At 58.1% G+C, this 17,527-nt stretch overlaps 2 protein-coding genes across 4 annotated transcripts in view; both read left to right on the top strand.

The window, feature by feature from the left end:
- NUP98 (nucleoporin 98 and 96 precursor) overlaps nt 1–10,821 on the top strand; it is a 39,135-nt gene extending 28,314 nt beyond the window's left edge. For all 3 annotated transcript variants that reach the window (XM_085216670.1, XM_085216669.1, XM_085216668.1), the window contains exons 24-33: nt 460–689; nt 941–1,210; nt 2,237–2,394; nt 3,134–3,277; nt 3,979–4,121; nt 4,871–5,092; nt 6,162–6,403; nt 7,507–7,661; nt 8,476–8,587; nt 9,634–10,821. In XM_085216670.1, the coding sequence (XP_085072796.1) occupies nt 460–689; nt 941–1,210; nt 2,237–2,394; nt 3,134–3,277; nt 3,979–4,121; nt 4,871–5,092; nt 6,162–6,403; nt 7,507–7,661; nt 8,476–8,587; nt 9,634–9,851 (1,894 nt within the window). In that variant the 3' untranslated portion in view covers nt 9,852–10,821. The remainder of the gene's footprint in view (nt 1–459; nt 690–940; nt 1,211–2,236; nt 2,395–3,133; nt 3,278–3,978; nt 4,122–4,870; nt 5,093–6,161; nt 6,404–7,506; nt 7,662–8,475; nt 8,588–9,633) is intronic.
- A 1,134-nt stretch (nt 10,822–11,955) lies between these two features.
- On the top strand, nt 11,956–15,530 carry CHRNA10 (cholinergic receptor nicotinic alpha 10 subunit). The gene is made up of 5 exons (XM_085216667.1): nt 11,956–12,037; nt 12,668–12,813; nt 13,548–13,702; nt 14,309–14,841; nt 14,914–15,530. Exons 1-5 carry the CDS (start codon nt 11,971–11,973, stop codon nt 15,369–15,371), a joined length of 1,359 nt encoding a protein of 452 aa, XP_085072793.1. The 5' UTR covers nt 11,956–11,970; the 3' UTR covers nt 15,372–15,530.
- Nucleotides 15,531–17,527: the final 1,997 nt, after the last annotated feature.

The following is a 17,527-nucleotide window of genomic DNA, read 5'->3' as shown; positions in this document are numbered from 1 at the left end:
GCAGAATGAATCACAGAATCACCAGGGTTGGAAAAGACCTTCAGGATCACCCAGTCCAACCACCCACCCATCACCAGCAGCTCTCACTAAACCACGTCCCTCAACACAAAACCCAAATGTTCCTCAAACACCTCCAGGCTCGGTGACTCCACCACCTCTCTGTGCAGCCCATTGCAGTGCTCTTGTAAAATGTGCTGGGTTGTGGTAAGGTGTGCTAATTAATGCCTTTTGTGTGCTGGAGGCACCCAGCTCAGTGAGATTGATTGGCCCACGTGTAATTCTGAATCCCAGACTGTATCCAGGTTCTGCATACCCAGTCACTGACCTCCAGTCATACATCTGCTGCCGTGTTACAGTCAGGACAAGCTGTGCAGTGCAGCTGCTCCATAACAGGAGTTTATTCATGGAAAAGAACTCAGTGTTGTTTACCTGTTTGTTTTATTTTTTCTTTTACTGCAGACTCCCAGAGTCCCCTTTCAAGGTTCATGTGGAAAAGCTGAACTTGGAACAAAGGAAGATGAACAGAGACAAGCAGTTGTATCTTATCCCTCTGGAGATCAAGCTGAAGCACAGCACTGTCCATATGGACGACCAGTGTCCTCTCCTGGCTCCCAACCCAGGAGTTTCTGCTATTCATGACTATGCTGACTGGGTTCGAACAGCATCCGAGGATCCTGCTGTAATGGAGAGTGAGTAGAGAGTGCTTGTATTTACAGTGGTGGCAGTGGATCTGGAGAACTATCCGGGTTATTCGAGTGTGAATAAAACAAAGTGGCTGTACCTCCACGCTCTTTCTGAAAGCATGAAGGTGGTTGATTGCTTTTGGGTGGCTGACTGAGGTGTAGCAGTAGGATGTCCTGTAAGATTTGACAACCTCAGGAGGCTTTTCTAAACATTCCCTTGGTTTTACCCTCCTGACTGGCTAACTCTGTACTGACAGCTGTTGTGAAGCACTGGTGCTTGACGTGGACTTTATGTGAAGCCATCTGGGGGAACCTGAAGGAGCTGGAGGCCAGCCTGGAGGAGCCCAGTGAGTACGTCCTGGCCCTGGAGCGCAGGAGGGCTTTCTCTCGTTGGCTGTCAGAGACGGCAGCGGCACGGATTGATGAGGAGGTTGCTTTGACCCAACACCACAGTCATGTGGAGGCTGTGTTCAGCTGCCTCACAGGCAGGAGGATTGGAGAGGCTTGCAGGCTGGCCCAGCAGGCAGGTAAGATGCTCGCATCCCTTTTTCTCTAAAGGAGGAGGTAGGAGGGAGAGACGTAAAGAGAACTTGGGCACTGAGAGCTAGTAGTGAGTAACTGGTCATTCCGGTGCTGACTGTGGGAGATGGATTAAGGCACGGTCTGCCTTGTCTGCTTCCTGCTCATACAGTCATAGAGTCCACAGCGTGGTTGGGTTGGAAGGGCCCTTAAAGCCCCAAATCTGGGCAGGTTCCCCCCCCAGATCTGCCCAGGGTCCCATCCATGGCCTCGAGCATCTCCAGCAATGGGGCAAATGCAGTCATATTTACACTGCTTTACTGTCAGTTCTTCTAGAGGTAGGAAGTGATGCTGTTTTGCATTTGAAACGTTTTTTTTGCATAGTATGTCCTCTGCATAGTATCCTCTTTAGTATTTTTAATTGAGCTTAGAATCAAAGAATGCCTTGGGTTGGAAGGGAGCTCAAGGATCACGAAGCTCCAACCCCTCACTACAGGCAGGGCCACCAACCTCCACATTTCACAGCAGCCCAGGGCCCCATCCAACCTGGCCTTGAACACCTCCAGGGATGGACGGGGATCCACAGCCTCTCTGGGCAGCTGTTCCAGCACCTCACCACTCTCACAGCAAACAACTTCCCCCTCACATCCAACCTCAATCCTCCCTCCCTCAACTTCAGACCATTTCCCCTTGTCCTGCTGTTAGCTCCCCTTTCCAAGAGTTGAGCTTCTTTGAAGCTGCTTGCATTTGTTTTAAAAGCTTATTTTCAGACCTTAATGGCTAGTTTCATCCTGACCCTTTATGTCACCTCAAGTCTTCAAACTTCTCCATTCATTTGACCTTGTTTGGGAAGTCAGTCCTTCAGATTCCTTTGTATTCTACCTGTCCCATTTTATTAGGTATGTAGTCCATAAGGAACCAGATAGTTGAGCAGCTGTAAGCTGAGCAAAAAGGTTTTGTTGTTCACAAACAAGCAACAGATGTGGCTCAGCTGTCAGTGTGTTTTCCTAATGTGCTGCTGTCTCTTCTTCCAGGCAACCACCGGCTTGCCCTGCTCCTCTCCCAGCTGGTGGGCAGCCAGCCCACACGGGACCTGCTCACCATGCAGCTGGTGGACTGGCACAGGCTGCAGGCAGACTGCTTCATCCCAGAGGAGCGCCTGCGCATCTTCGCTCTGCTGGCTGGGAAGCCTGTATGTTCTAATTGTTTTGTCCTTCAGTCATAGACCATAGAATGGTTTGGGTTGGAAGGGAGCTCAAGGATCACAAAGCTCCAACCCCCCACCACAGGCAGGGCCACCAACCTCCACATTTCACAGCAGCCCAGGCTGCCCAGGGCCCCATCCAACCTGGCCTTGAACACCTCCAGGGATGGACGGGGATCCACAGCCTCTCTGGGCAGCTGTTCCAGCACCTCCCCACTCTCACAGCAAACAACTTCCCCCTGACAGCCAACTGAAATCTGCCCTCCCTCACCTTCCAACCATTCCCCTGTCCTGCTGTTATCTCCCCTTTCCAAGAGCTGACTCCCCTCCTGTCTGCAGGCTCCCTTTAGGTCCTGCAGGCTGCACTGAGGTCCTGCAGCTTCTCTTCTCCATGCTGAACAAGCCCAGCTCCCTCAGCCTGTCTTTGTAGGGAGGTGCTGCAGCCCCTGATCATCTTTATGGCTCCTCTGGACCCTCTCCAACAGCTCCCTGTCTGTCTTTTACTGTGGGTCCCAAAGTACTCCAGATGGCTCCTTGATTTGACTCTGCTTCCTAACAGCAGTCAGTTAAAGTTTTGTTGGTCAATCCCAGCCTGATACATGGCAGGAAACGAATACAAACTGACGTTTGGGGTTTTCTGTTTGTTTCTCTAATGGACTTACTACTGCTGTGTGCTGCCTCTTGTCCCGCGTGCACCAACCTCTGTGTGACTTGTCTAACTCTCCAGGTGTGGCAGCTGTCTGAGAGAACCAGCATCAATGTGTGCTCACAGCTGGACTGGAAGCGCTGCGTGGCCATCCACCTCTGGTACCTCCTGCCTCCAACAGCTTCTATCTCCCAGGCACTTGCCATGTACGAGGCAGCATTTCAGGTAGGTCGGCGTGCCTGGCTCAGAGGCCTTCCTGGTCCTGGCTGGAGCTGTGAGCCGGTGCTGCGTGGAGCTGAGTGTTGTGAGCAGCCACACATTGCTGCTGAGCCTGCATTCAGCCTATCGGTTGTCACAGCATCGGATTCCTTCCCTTGGTGTTGGTGATGCATTTGTGAAGCAGCTTACACTGATGTGGATCTTCCTTTTCCCTCTGCGGAGTGGAAATAAATCACTGAGGTTGAGCCTCCAGGTGATATTCCTGACAAGCATAGGCCCTCCTCTTCTGCTTGCTGTGTCAGTGACTTATTTCAGGCTGAGCTCCCACCTGCTTACAGTGAGACAGATGTAGGGAGGTGGGTGGTGGCCACCAGCACAGGGGCCATTTGCGGTGGCTGGTCAGCTTTCCTGCTGTGCTGCTTAATACTCAGCTGTCTGCTGAGGTGCTCCTTGCCAAGCCACTGCTCTGCTGCATCCCCAGCTCCTGCAGACGGCGTGTGCCGTGCAAGCTGTGTTGCTGTAAACTGGAAATTGGGAAATCATTTCACTGAAGGTGGCTTGGCCCTAAGGATAGCCCAAGCACAGCCTTAGGTCTGCCCTCCTGATGAGAGGTTTAATGCTGCAGCAGTAGTAGTGTGAGCTTTGTACACACACTGCCCCTGTAAGGTGTGCTGTCTGTAAACTCACCCATAAAACAATTTGTTTAGACCACGTCAGAGTCTGAGAAATACGCCTGCTGCCCCCTGCCTCCTTACCTGGAAGGCTCTGGTTGTGTGATTGAAGAAGATGATAATGCAGGAAGGCCTCTCAGAGATGTCTGTTTCCATTTGTTAAAGCTCTACAGCGACAGGTGAGTGGGGGAATGGTTCAAACGTGGTTAGAAGAGCCTTGGTAAAGCAGTGACCTCCCAAATGAGATGTGTGTAATTAACTTTGCTATTCACTGAACTCACTTAAAGTGGTGAAAAATCTGCCTTGCCAGCATGGCGTTACAGCGTGTGGTGCTGCTGTCTGTAGGTGGTTCAACACGAGCTTAGAAACACGACTTTGTTTTCTGAGTGCTTCCTGCTGGAATCTTGCTTTCACTGAAGGCACAGAGCAGCCTGCAGAGGGAGCACAGGACTCCCAAGGGCTGTGGAGTCTGGATGCAGATTCAGAGGAGGAGCAAAAGCACTTGAACAGTTCATAGAATCACAGAATGGCCTGGGTTGCAAAGGAGCACAGTGCTCATCTCATCTCAACCTCCTGCTGTGTGCAGGTCACCAACCAGCAGCCCAGGCTGCCCAGAGCCACATCCAGCCTGGCCTTGGATGCCTGCAGGGATGGGGCATCCACAGTCTCCTTGGGCAACCTGTTCCACTGCCTCACCACCCTCTGCATGAAAAACTTCCTCCTCACATCCAACCCAAACCTCCCCTGGCTCACTTTCAAACCATTCCCAGTTGTTCCCTTCTTTAAAAAGGCAGACAGACCAACCATGCAGGTAGCACGTATGGAATAGCTGGAGGTGGGGGAAGGAGAGGAACCAAACAGCGCCAATTTCTGCTTTTGTGATGCCTGCACCATTAGCTGTTAATGTGGCACGGGTTGTTTCCTCCAGGCACTACGATCTGGACCAGCTGCTGGATCCCAGGAGCATCACATCTGACCCCGTGGACTATCGGCTCAGCTGGCACCTGTGGGAGGTGCTCCGTGCCCTCAATTACAGCCACCTGTGCAGGCAGGGGCAGGGCGTGCTGAACGCCAGCTATGCTGCCCAGCTGGAGAGCGAGGGCCTGTGGGAGTGGGCTGTGTTTGTGGTGCTGCATGAGCCCAATAGCCAGTAAGTAGACATCTCATAATTCTCAAGGCAAAGAAATCAACCGATCTGTGATCTATAGACCGTAGCTGTCACAGCTCCTGGTTGTGCTGGAGCTGCAGAATGTCACTGCATGCAGAGCAGTGTGTCAGGGTTACAAAGCAGTTCTGCTTCAGCTCCCTCGTTAGTGTCACACAGCACTGCAATGACTGCTGAACTGCTCTGCAGAAACGAGTGTGGCTGAGGTGGGCTCATCTCCTGATGCTCAGGAAGCTTACTGCACTGAGAGCTTGGCCTGAAAGCATCATTAGTGCAGAACAGTGTCCTGGTCAGACCCAAAGGGAAGAGGTAAAAGTGTGTGTGATGGGATCCTTGCTGAAACATGGGTTTGCTTTTATTGTAAAACAGATAGCTAACCCAAAATTATCTTAAAATTGTAGCCAACACCGTTGTTTTTGCAAGGGTGTCTCATGCTGTTAGTGCTTGCAGATGCAATTATTACATTTCAGCATTATTTCTCCAACCCACCGCTTCAGTTAAAGCCTGTATCTGACTTGAGGGCTGTGAGACACGTTGAGATCATTTTTAGCTGCAGTGCTGAAGTGATGCAGAGCGTTAGCGATGACCTCAGTGGTGTTCAGGCTGTGCTGAAGTGATGCAGTTGATGTTAGAGCTTTTCTCAGTGCCCTGTTGAAGCCTGCTGAAGAGGAGGGTTTGCTGTGCATTACAGCTGTGCCTCTGCTGTAGCCAATAACACGGCGCAGTGCTGGAGCCCATCTCCTGATGCTGTGATTCCTCCCAGTACCTGAGGGCAGCTTGTCAGCAGGACAGAGGCTTCGTGTGGGCAGGGGGTGACAGGAGGGGGGAGAGCTGGGTGGGATGTGAGGGGAAACCCTTCACCCAGCGCCGCTGCCTGGAGCTGTGGGTCCCATCCTGGAGGAGCCCAGGGCTGTGGGTGGGCACCCGGCCCCTGAGCCGAGGGCACACAGCTGCAGTGGGGATGGGGAGGGGGTCTGTGAGATCCTTCCAGCCCAGCGTGCTGTGATACAGCGTGATGGAAGGGCGTCCTGTTCCTGTCCTCTGCTCCCACCAGCGTACGTGAGAAGGCCGTGCGTGAGCTGCTGGGCCGGCACTGCGCTCTGTGTGAGACCCCCGAGTCCTGGGCCAAGGAGACCTTCCTGACACAGCGCCTCTGCGTCCCTGCAGAGTGGATTCACGAAGCAAAGGCTGTTCGAGCCCGGATGGAGGGCGACAAGCATAAAGAAGCCCTGTTCCTGTTCAAGGCCGGGCACTGGAACCAGTGCCACAAGTTGGTTGTGCGGCACCTCGCGTCAGGTGAGCCAGGAAGCGTTCGTCCCATCCTCTTGGGCAGCGTGCAGGAATATGGTGGGAACAGAAGTGATGGAGCCAGCAGTGAGCTACTGCAGCTCGGAAAGCAAAGGGGATCCTGGGCTCCATCAGCGGGGGGGTGGCAGCAGGGACAGGGAGGTGATCGTCCCCCTCTGCTCTGCTCTTGTGAGGCCCCATCTGCAGCACTGCGTCCAGGGCTGGAGCCCCCAGGACAAGAAGGACAGGGAGCTGTTGGAGAGGGTCCAGAGGAGCCACAAAGATGAGCAGAGGCTGCAGCACCTCCCTGCAAAGACAGGCTGAGGGAGCTGGGCTTGTTCAGCATGGAGAAGAGAAGCTGCGGGGTGACCTCAGTGCAGCCTGCAGGACCTCAAGGGAGCCTGCAGACAGGAGGGGAGTCAGCTCTTGGAAAGGGGAGATAACAGCAGGACAGGGGAATGGTTGGAAGGTGAGGGAGGGCAGATGGAGGTTGGATGTGAGGGGGAAGTTGTTTGCTGTGAGAGTGGGGAGGTGCTGGAACAGCTGCCCAGAGAGGCTGTGGATCCCCGTCCATCCCTGGAGGTGTTCAAGGCCAGGTTGGATGGGGCCCTGGGCAGCCTGGGCTGCTGTGAGATGTGGAGGTTGGTGGCCCTGCCTGTGGTGGGGGGTTGGAGCTTCGTGATCCTTGAGCTCCCTTCCAACGCAAACCATTCTGTGATGCTGTGTTTGTGGTGTCAGAGCTGTGCAGGGGCTGCGCTGTTCCTGCAGGGAGATGAATTCAGGATGGCTGGCTGTTCTAGAGTAGCTCATTTGGTCCCTGGAGCAGTGGCTCTTCACCATGAATGTGTGAGAATAGTGGTGCTCAGCCTTCTGCACGCCCACCTTTGGGTGCCAGAGTGCCTTGGGGGACCAGCACTGACCCGTGGGGGTTGTGGTTCTGGGGAGGTTGGGGGTGTTGGGTGGCCTCAGGCTGCGTGTGTCACAAATCAAGGGAACGCTGGCAGCCACAGCTGAACTGTGAAACTGCAGTCACAGTCACACAGAGGGGTTTCCTTTAGCAGCACGTCTACCAGCAACCTGTTTCCTTAACTGCTTATATTTGTTCTCCTTAGACGCCATTATTAACGAAAACTACAAATACCTGAAGGGGTTCCTGGAAGATCTCTCACCTCCGGAGCGCAGCGCCCTCATCCAGGACTGGGAGCTGGCAGGGCTGGTCTACCTGGACTACATCCGTGTCATTGAGATGGTGGATAGGATTCAGCAGGTAACACGCTGTGATGAGCTGTTTTTTTTTTCCTAAGGGGTTTCCTGCAGTTCAGACAGAACCTCATTCTTAGAGTAACCTTACACCATGCTGATGTTGGTGTATGTCCTACAGGTGTGAGCACCTCGGAAAGTACAGAGCTGGTAGGTGATGTCAAACAAGGTGTGCTCTGCCCTGGCAGCACATGAGAGCTTAGTGAAAGAGGAGGAGCAGAGGGAGGTGCTCAGTGAGGAGCCTGCATGTCACAAAACCATAGAATGGCCTGGGTTGGAAGGGAGCTCAAGGACCACGAAGCTCCAACCCCCCACCACAGGCAGGGCCACCAACCTCCACATCTCACAGCAGCCCAGGCTGCCCAGGGCCCCATCCAAGCTGGCCTTGAACACCTCCAGGGATGGACGGGGATCCACAGCCTCTCTGGGCAGCTGTTCCAGCACCTCACCACTCTCACAGCAAACAACTTCCCCCTGACATCCAACCTCCATCTGCCCTCCCTCAACTTCCAGCCATTTCCCCTTGTCCTGCAGTTATCAACCCTTTCAAAGAGTTGATTCCCCTCCCCTCTGTAGGCTTTTCCTTTAGGTACTGAAAGCCTGCACTGAGGTCACCCTGCAGCTTCTCTTCTCCAGGCTGAACAAACCCAGTCCTGTTTAATTCAGTTCCAGGCTCCCCCTTTGGCACTTCAGGTGCTCATCTCAGGTTTTAAGGTGCATTTGGTGGGACAGGTGTAGCTGAGTGGAGCCTGGTGGTTGGGGTGATCCCTGCAGGAGGATCTGGGTGGCTCTCAGCTGTGTCTGCTCTCCTTTGCTTCCAGCTGGATTGTTCCACATACGAGCTGGAGCGCTTGCACACCAAAGTGACGTCGCTGTGCAACAGGATAGAGCAGATCCAGTGCCACAACGCCAAGGACCGCCTGGCTCAGTCAGGTATGGGGCAGTGGGAGGAGCACAGTGGGTGATGTGATGTGGGGAAGGACGGTTGGGTGGTGCTCAGAGGCTCTGTGTGCTAAATGGGACAGCTGCTGTCCCCCTGAGCTCCATCTTGGGGTCAGTGCTCTTCAGCATTGCTCCCAGTGGCAGCGAGCTGAGTGCGGTTGTCATGTAGTAAAAGGGAGGGATGGCATCCAGAGGGACGCGGGCAGGCTCCAAAAGTGGGCACGTGAGAACCAGTGAGGTTCCCAAGGCTGAGTGCAGGCATTGGGTTGGGGCAATCCTGATAGAAACAAGGATGGGAGCAAAGATCCACAGCAGGCTGTGGGTTTACCCACCCAGCCAGGTGTCTTGGCTCAAAAATCCTTATTGAATTGGTGTTGGAGTGCATGAATGAGTGCATTCCTCAGCAGGCTGTGAGCTCGTGGCTGCTCACAGAATCACACAGAATCATGGAATGGTTTGGGTTGGAAGGGAGCTCAAGGATCACGAAGCTCCAACCCCCCACCACAGGCAGGGCCACCAACCTCCACATCTCACAGCAGCCCAGGCTGCCCAGGGCCCCATCCAACCTGGCCTTGAACACCTCCAGGGATGGACGGGGATCCACAGCCTCTCTGGGCAGCTGTTCCAGCACCTCACCACTCTCACAGCAAACAACTTCCCCCTCACATCCAACCTCAATCTGCCCTCCCTCAACTTCCAACCATTCCCCTGTCCTGCTGTTATCTCCCCTTTCCAAGAGCTGACTCCCCTCCTGCCTGCAGGCTCCCTTTAGTGCAGCCTGCAGGACCTGAGGTCACCCCGCAGCTCCTCTTCTCCATGCTGAACAAGCCCAGCTCCCTCAGCCTGTCTTTGTAGGGAGGTGCTGCAGCCCTCTGATGAAATCCAGCTGATCAGCCCCCTGCTCACACGCAGGCTCCCGTTCCACAGTGTGGGTCGAACCCCTCTGACTGTCACGCCTTGCCTTTGAAGGGAGGGAGGGCTGGCGCACTGCAGATGGGTGAAGCTGCCACGATGACTCACCTCTCTCCTCCCCCCAGACATGGCCAAGCGCATCGCCAACCTGCTGCGTGTGGTTCTCAGCCTGCAGCACAGCCCGGAGCCGCTGGCTGACGGCAGCCCTGAGCTGCACCGCGTGCCCCTCCGCCTGCTGGCCCCCCACGTGGGCCGCCTGCCCATGCCTGAGGACTACGCCCTGGAGGAGCTGCGGGGCCTCACCCAGTCCTACCTGCGGGAGCTGACTGTGGTCACCCAATGAGGGCCCGCCGTGAGCTCCTGTGGACTCTTTCTTTCGGTGTTTCCTCGCCCTGCTCCCGGGCTGGGAGCTCCGTGGCCGCAGCCTCCGGCCGCACATTTTGTCCGTGGAGCTGTGGGCGGCTTTAAGACGTGGCTTAATGCCGAGCTGGGGAAGCGGTGGGTCTGCTGGGCCCTCGCCTGTCGGCACTTGGACTTCACGGCTCTTTCCTAGAATCAATAAAATGCCTCTTTGTGCAACCAGGTGAGACTGTGCTGTGCAGGGGGTGCGGAGGGGCTTCGTGTCCTGGCAGCTCCGCTTTGCTCCATCGGCAGCACAAGGGACGGTGTATGGGGACAGCTGGCCTCGGGTTCGTTTCAATGGGAGCACAGGCATTAAAGAGTGACCCTACGGCACTGGGGCTGCCCAGGAGGAGCACCAGGTGGGGGCTGTGTTGTTCTGTGGGTGGGGGGCAGGGGAGAAGACCCCGACTTGGGAAGATTTCCTCCACCGGGGAGCTGCACGACCCCTTCTCCTCTTTGCTCCATCCCCAAACGCCAGGAGGGCCTCTTCCCCATCCCAGAGCAGGGGAGCTGACGGCTCTGTGTGCCTTAGGCTGCGCCACGGGGCTGCTGAACGCTGCCGTGGGCAGTGCTGGAACCCGGCAGTCCTCATCTCTGCACCCTGCGGGGACCCCATTCTGCACCGCTGCTGCTCTGGATGCTCCGTGCTGCCAACATGGGGAGCAGCTGCCATCGGTGCTCCCTGCTCTGTGCAGTCTTTCTGTGTTGGAAAAAACAAAAAAACAAAAAAACACAACTATTTTTGGATGGAAAAAAAAGGAAAAGGTGCTGCCAGCAGCTCCTGCCCGCTCTGATGGTCCTTAAGCACGAGGGGGTTGTAAAGGTTTTTATTGAGAAATTATAAATACGTGATTAGATTATTTTCCTGTCCTTTTGAAAACCAGAAATAAAATGTTTATAGAAATAAAATATTTCCCACCGTTTGCTTTGCTTTTTCACGAGGCTGGAATTGGGGGCAGAGGGAGAGCGGAGGGACCCACGCTGTGGGAGGGTGGCCTGGGGGGGCCTTCAGCCAAGGGCTGGCAGGACCCGCAGTGCTGCTGCATGGCTTTTCCTTGGGCACAAAGCGCTGAAATGGGAGCGATGGGGCCCTGGGTTCCCCCATCCTGCAGCACCAGGGTTGTGGTGGCAGTGGGGCAGTGCTGAATGTGACACCTGCCCACGCTGAGCCGGGTCACGCTGCCTTCCATTACCCTAATTGCCTCTCCAGGAGCCCAGCTGCCGTCCTGGGATGAATAATTCACTGCCTGGAAACAAAACCTCCGGCCTTAAAACCGATCGGGGTCTGCTGGGCACCTGCTGTGGTGCCACAGCATGGGGGAGAGGCGCTTGGACGATGCCCCCAGCAACGCAGTGACCTTTGGAGAGTCTCTGTAGGTCCCTTCCCACGGATCCGCTTTATTCTATGTGGTTCTCAGCAGCCAAATAGGAACAGCCATCCCTGCCCTGCACTCTGCCCCCAGCTCTGCCCAATGCCACCCGCACCACCTCCAGCACCTGCACCATCTCTGTGCATCACCTCCAGCATCCCATCAACCTCCATCATCTCCTCCACCCATTGCTTCCATCATCACCTCCATCCATGGCTTCCATCACCTCCATCTCTTCCACCACTCGCATCCACCACCAGCACCTCTCTCCACCTCTCCAGCACCACCACCACTGTGGGCAGCAGAGGACCCATCCCCGGGCTCTGCTCTTTTATGGAGGCAGATCTCCAGCTGCCCAGCACCAATTCCCCCGGGGGCTCAGCAGCAGCACAAGGGGCACAGACCCCACAGACAGCAGCCAGGACTGCTGAGAGCAGCGGCTGCCCTCAGATCGGCCCCCACTCACGGGTCCACCGCCATCCCCTCCCCCGGTGCCCCCAGCAGAGCCCTTTGGAGCATCCCTCGCCCACCCGGGGCTGCGTGCCCGCCTCGAGGCGGGCGCCATCCCCCCCTGACGTCACCCTGCACCGAGTTCTTAAAGGCCGCCCCAACCCCTCCCAGCCCTGGGAGATGCTGTGCAGGTGACGCCGGCGATGTCCCCAGCACCTGAGCCCTGAGGGCCCCACTGCCATGGGGAGCGTTCCACTGCCCGCCTGCCTGCTGGCGCTCGGCCTCGCCGGCACCGTCCTGGCCCCAGGTAAGCACCGGGCTCGGGGCAGCAGGAACAGAGGGTGACAGTGCCAACCTGGAGGGGACGTCGCCCACAGGGCCGCCATTGAACACCTGGGATGAGTGCAAACCCCGTGGGGAGGGTCTGCTCTGAGCCCCCGGCCCCATCCCAGCCCGGCTCCAACGCTGCGCCGTGAGCGAAACGCAATCCCACTCATCAAACATTCAGCGACGCGGGGCCGACGCCGATCCCTTTGCCCCGGGGATCCCAGTAGGCACCGAGGGGCTCCAAATTGGGGCCGGGGCTCAGAAACCTCCGCCTCCATTCTGGGGTCGGGATGCGTCTCTCTGCTGGGTTGGGTGGAGGACAACGATGGGGAGAGCGGAAATAACAGGGTTAGTAGAAATAGCGGGCGTAGCAGAAAGGATGGGGTTAATAGAAATTACGGGAGTAGCGGAGATGACAGGAATAGTAGAAATAATGGGAGTGAGAGAAATAAGAGAGGAATGCACTGCTGGGTTGGGCCGCTCGACAGAGCGTGTCGTTGGGACGGGACGGATGGAGCCGGAGCAGGGATGCGGTGGCTCCCGGCTATGGGGGTCCCGGTGGTGTCCCACCCATGGGGGTCCCGGTGCCCCCACCGCCGTGGTCCCGCAGGCTGTGGGGCTGCAGAGGGCCGGCTCGCCCACAAGCTGTTCCACGACCTCTTCGCCAACTACTCCAGCGCCCTGCGGCCCGCCGAGGACACGGAGCGGGCGCTCAATGTCACCCTGCAGGTCACCCTGTCCCAGATCATCGACATGGTGAGCGCTGAGCCCCCCCAGCACACCCAGGCTCCTCCAGCTGCCCCACACTGCCTTGGACCCTCAAAATCAGCTCTGACCCCTCAACACCTCTTCGCATCCTCCCCAAAACGCTTCAACTCCCCCGTAGCAGCCCAGATGTCCCCAAACCCCTGGAAATCAACTCAGAGCTCCCCTGGAAACAAGCACAGATCCCTCCTTGGATGGCTCAAACCCCTCAAAATCAGCCCAGATCCCACCCCAAACCAGCTCCAAACCCTCAGCATCAAATCAGACCTCTCAGCACCAGTTCAGACCCCATCAAAACAGTGCAGTTCCCCACAAAACAATTCAATCTCCTGAACATCAGTCCAAATCCGCCTCCACATCAGCACCAAGTCCTCAAAACCAGCTCAGATGCCCCTTAAATATCCCCAGCCTCTCAAAACCGTCTCAGATGTTCCTGAAACAGCCCCAAACCCTTCGCGTCAGCTCGGATCTTCCGAAACCAGCCCAGCATCCCCCCCTGCCACCTCAGACCTCTGAAAACCAACTCACATCCCCCCAAACCAGCTCAGAACCCTGAGAAGCCGCCGAGATTCCACCCCAAGCTCCTCAAAACCAGCTCAGATCCCCCCAAACCAGCTAAAGCCCATAACCCCCAGCACCACCCCCTGGAGACCCTCTCACCCTATGGCCACGCTGGGCTCACCCCATGGAGCTGCAGGGCTGTCGCCCACCCTGTGCCCCCGCAGGACGAGCGGAACCAGGTGCTCACCTCCTACCTGTGGGTCCGCCAGGCCTGGCTGGACGCCCACCTGGCCTGGGATAAGGAGGCCTACGGTGGCATCGACAGCATCCGCATCCCCAGCAGCTACGTCTGGAGGCCCGACATCGTCCTCTACAACAAGTGGGTCATGCTCACCCCAACCAGGGGGATGTAGGGGGCAGTGCAGGGTGGGGTGAAACCAGTGGTGTAGGGAGGGTGGGGAGCTGTCACCTGTGTAGGGGGAACACTGTGGGGACAACACAAGGGACGTGGTTGGGTCATCATGGGGTGTTGTAGGGGGATGTAGCATGGGGATGTGGAGAGGACACGGCACAGTGATGTAGCATGGGGATGCAGCGGGGATGTGGCATGGGGATGTGGTGGGGACGTGGCATGGAGATATGGTGGGGAAATGGCATGGGGGCAGGTTGGGGACATGACATGGAGATATGGCATAGGAACATGGGGACATGGCACGGAGATGTGGCATGGGGACGTGGTGGGGGCATGGCATGGAGATGTGGCATGGGGACGAGAAGGGGACGTGGCACAGAGATGCGATATGGGGACGTGGTGGGGACATGGCATGGGGACATGGCATAGGAACATGGTGGGGACGTGGCACAGAGATGTGACATGGGGACATGGCATGGAGGAGCACACCGGTGCCAGCCCGCAGCCCCTCGCCCCAGCGGGGTTGAGGTCACGGTGGCCACCCCCCCCATCCTCCCGGCCATCCCTGCCCAGCGCCAACGAGCGTTTCGGCGGCTCCATGGAGACCAACGTGGTGCTGCGCTCTGACGGACACATCATGTGGGACGCTCCCGCCATCACCAAGAGCTCCTGCAAGGTGGACGTCTCCTACTTCCCCTTCGACGGGCAGCAGTGCCACCTCACCTTCGGCTCCTGGACCTACAACGGGAACCAGATCGACCTCCGCAACCGCCTGGACACGGGGGACCTGACCGACTTCGTGGAGAACGTGGAGTGGGAGGTGCTGGGCATGCCGGCCACGCGCAACGTGGTCACCTACGGCTGCTGCTCGGAGCCCTACCCCGACGTCACCTACACGCTGCTGCTGCGCCGCCGCGCCTCCTTCTACATCTTCAACCTGCTGCTGCCCTGCATCATGATCTCCTTCCTGGCACCACTGGGGTTCTACCTGCCCGCCGACTCCGGGGAGAAGGTGTCTCTGGGGGTGACGGTGCTGCTGGCTCTCACCGTGTTCCAGCTGCTGGTGGCGGAGAGCATGCCGCCCTCAGAGAGCGTGCCGCTCATCGGTGAGCCCAGGGGAGGGCACGGGGCGCCCGGCGGTGAGATCCGCACCCCTCATCGCCCCTCTTGCCCCATAGGGAAGTACTACATCGCCACCATGACCATGATCACCGCCTCCACCGCTCTGACCATCTTCATCATGAACATCCACCACTGCGGGCCGGGCGCCCGCCCGGTGCCACCCTGGGCACGCCGCCTCATCCTGCACCACCTGGCGCGCGCCCTCTGCGTCTGCGAGGTGGGCGAGAGCTGCGGCCGGCCACAGAGAGAGGGGACGGGGAGGACGGGGCCGAGGGACCCCCCCGGAGAGGGCGCGGAGCCGGGGCTGTGCCCCCACAGCCGCTGCCTCTGCCACCACCACGCGGTGCTCAGCAGCGTGGGGTACATCGCCGGCGTCTTCCGACGGCACCGCACCGCCCAGCGCCACGCCGCCGAGTGGAAGAAGGTGGCCAAGGTGATGGACCGCTTCTTCATGTGGGTCTTCTTCCTCATGGTCTTCCTCATGAGCGTGCTGGTGATCGGCAATGCTGCCTGATGCCCGCCCCGCGCCCGGTGCCCCCGGCCAGCCCATCCCCACGGTGCCCATGGAGCTCACGCCCAGGACAGCACTGCAGGCCGAGGCGCACAGTGCCCAGTGCCCCGACTGGGAGGAGCTGCACTCAGTGGCAATAAAGCTGGCAGTGCATCCCCTGCATCCCACCTCCAGCCCGGGCCGCGCAGAGCCTTTCCCTGGGGCTGTGCTTGTGTCCATGCATGGGTGTGTGTACGGAAGTCTGAGCAGAACAAGGCTGCAGGAACCCTTTGGGGGGTGTAGTGATAGAACAAGCAGGAATTAATTGAAGCAAGAAGAGGGGAAACAAGTTAGAAACAAGATTAGAGGAAATCCTTTAATGGTCTGAGCCGGAGGGAGCGCGGTGGGGCTGTGGCGGTGCCGGGCCCCACACTCGGGCTCAGAGGCTCTTCCTCCCCACGTAGGACCAGCGCTGCCAAAAGGGCTGTGCACGGCAGTGCCTCCAGCGGTCCTGCACCCACCGCCACAGCCTGGAGCAGCAATCCTGCAGGCACTGCCCGGCCCCGCACAGCCCTGGGGTCACCTGCAGATGGGCCGTGCGCGTGGGACCCCAGCGGGACCCTGCTGGGTTGGTCCTGCCTGGATCCATGGGGATGGACCTGTCTGGATCCATGGGGACATTTCTGCAGGAACCCATAGGGCTGATCTGCCTGGCTCCGTCAGGACGCTCTGACCCAGCTCCTTTGGGGCGCTCCCATGAGCTTCAACACGTCTGTGCCCATCTGTGCCCATGCTCATGTCCCCATGTTCACCTCCATGTTCTTATCCATGTCCACATCTGTGTCCACGTCCCTCTCCAGCAGCTGCCCCATCCCAGTACCAAGGACATTCATCTGTACGTTGGAATGGATCCTGAGGAATCTTCTGTACTGGTGGCTCCTGGGCTGGGGACTCCCTGGGGGTCCCAGCTGCCCCCATTGCTCCAGCAGTGCCAGCAGCTGATGGCAGCGGCTCTGAACGGCTGCCTGGTTTTCCCATATGACGCAGAGCAGCTCCAGGATGAGCTCCGTGTGGGAGCAGTGGGGCAGTGAAGGCTCCGTGGGGCTCCGTGGGGCTCTGAGATCCAACCCTGTGTGCGGCTCTGCTTGCTCAGCCCCAGGGAGTGAAGGGGGCTGGGGGCTGCTGCCGACAGAGAAGGGGGCTCAGGGCTGGGGCGCATCCACATCCTTATCCATGTCCGCATCCATGTCTGTGTCCCTCTCCAGCAGCTGCTATATGCCAGTACCAAGGACACTCATCTGTAGGTTCAAATTGGTCCTGAGGGGTTTCCTCTGCTGGGGGCTTCTGGGCTGAGGGCTCCCTGGGGGTCCCAGCCGGCCCCCACCGCTCCAGCAGTGCCTGCAGCAGTTGGCAGCGGCGCTGAACAGCTGCGTGGTTTTCCTGTAACGTCTCCAGGATGAGCTCCGTGTGGGAGCAGTGGGGCAGTGAAGGCTCCGTGGGGCTCTGAGATCCAACCCTGAGTGGGGCTCTGCTTGCTCAGCCCCAGGGGGAGAAGGGGGGCTCAGGGCTGGGGCACAGGGCTGGCTCTGGCTCTCGTGTGGTCAGAAGGACAAGGGTGACCAACACTGCCATGTGCCAGAAGAGGGCTGTAGGAAGGAGTAGAGAGAGGAAGAGGGGGAGGAAGAAGCAGCAACTGGGGAGCCCAGAAATGCCAGTGGGGCTCCCCATGATCACAGTGATGCTCCTCCACTCGTGCTCCGGTGATGCTCCGTCGCTTGAGCAGGAGGAATGTGTCCCGCTCTGCTCATGGCACATGGCAGCTGAGCCCTCCTGCAGGGCCCCCATCAGTGACACACGGGGCCCGGGGCTGTAAGAAACCCAGCCCGCAGGCTGGAACTGCCCTGCACTGGGGCTTTGCTCCCGCACGGAGAGCAGAGGGCCACGGCCTCCCCGCAGCACCTCCAGAGTGCGGAAAATGAAAGCAAACAGAAAGCAAACAGACGCTTCTGGTTCAGCCCCTTCCCTGTCTGGCGGCTCTGCTCGCAGGGCCCCCGGCGCCTTCTGGGCAGCGACACGCAGCAGTGGGGGCAGCTCCAGCGGGAACAGCAGTGGGACAGGGACAGCACTGCTATGGGGGCACTGTGGGGGGACACCTCCAGGGACACCCGGACGGGAGCGTG

Source organism: Meleagris gallopavo, chromosome 1 (assembly GCF_905368555.1).
Source record: "Meleagris gallopavo chromosome 1, MGAL_WU_HG_1.1, whole genome shotgun sequence".
Classification (NCBI taxonomy): domain Eukaryota; kingdom Metazoa; phylum Chordata; class Aves; order Galliformes; family Phasianidae; genus Meleagris; species Meleagris gallopavo.
Note: the sequence above shows the minus strand (reverse complement) of the source record. Positions and strands in the feature narration are given on the sequence as shown.

Coding starts and splice junctions, on each gene's coding strand:
- CHRNA10 (XM_085216667.1), top strand. CDS start 11,971: ATGGGGAGCGTTCCACTGCCCGCCTGCCTGCTGGCGCTCGGCCTCGCC. Junction 12,814..13,547: donor TGTCCCAGATCATCGACATG/GTGAGCGCTGAG, acceptor GTGCCCCCGCAG/GACGAGCGGAACCAGGTGCT. Junction 13,703..14,308: donor GACATCGTCCTCTACAACAA/GTGGGTCATGCT, acceptor ATCCCTGCCCAG/CGCCAACGAGCGTTTCGGCG.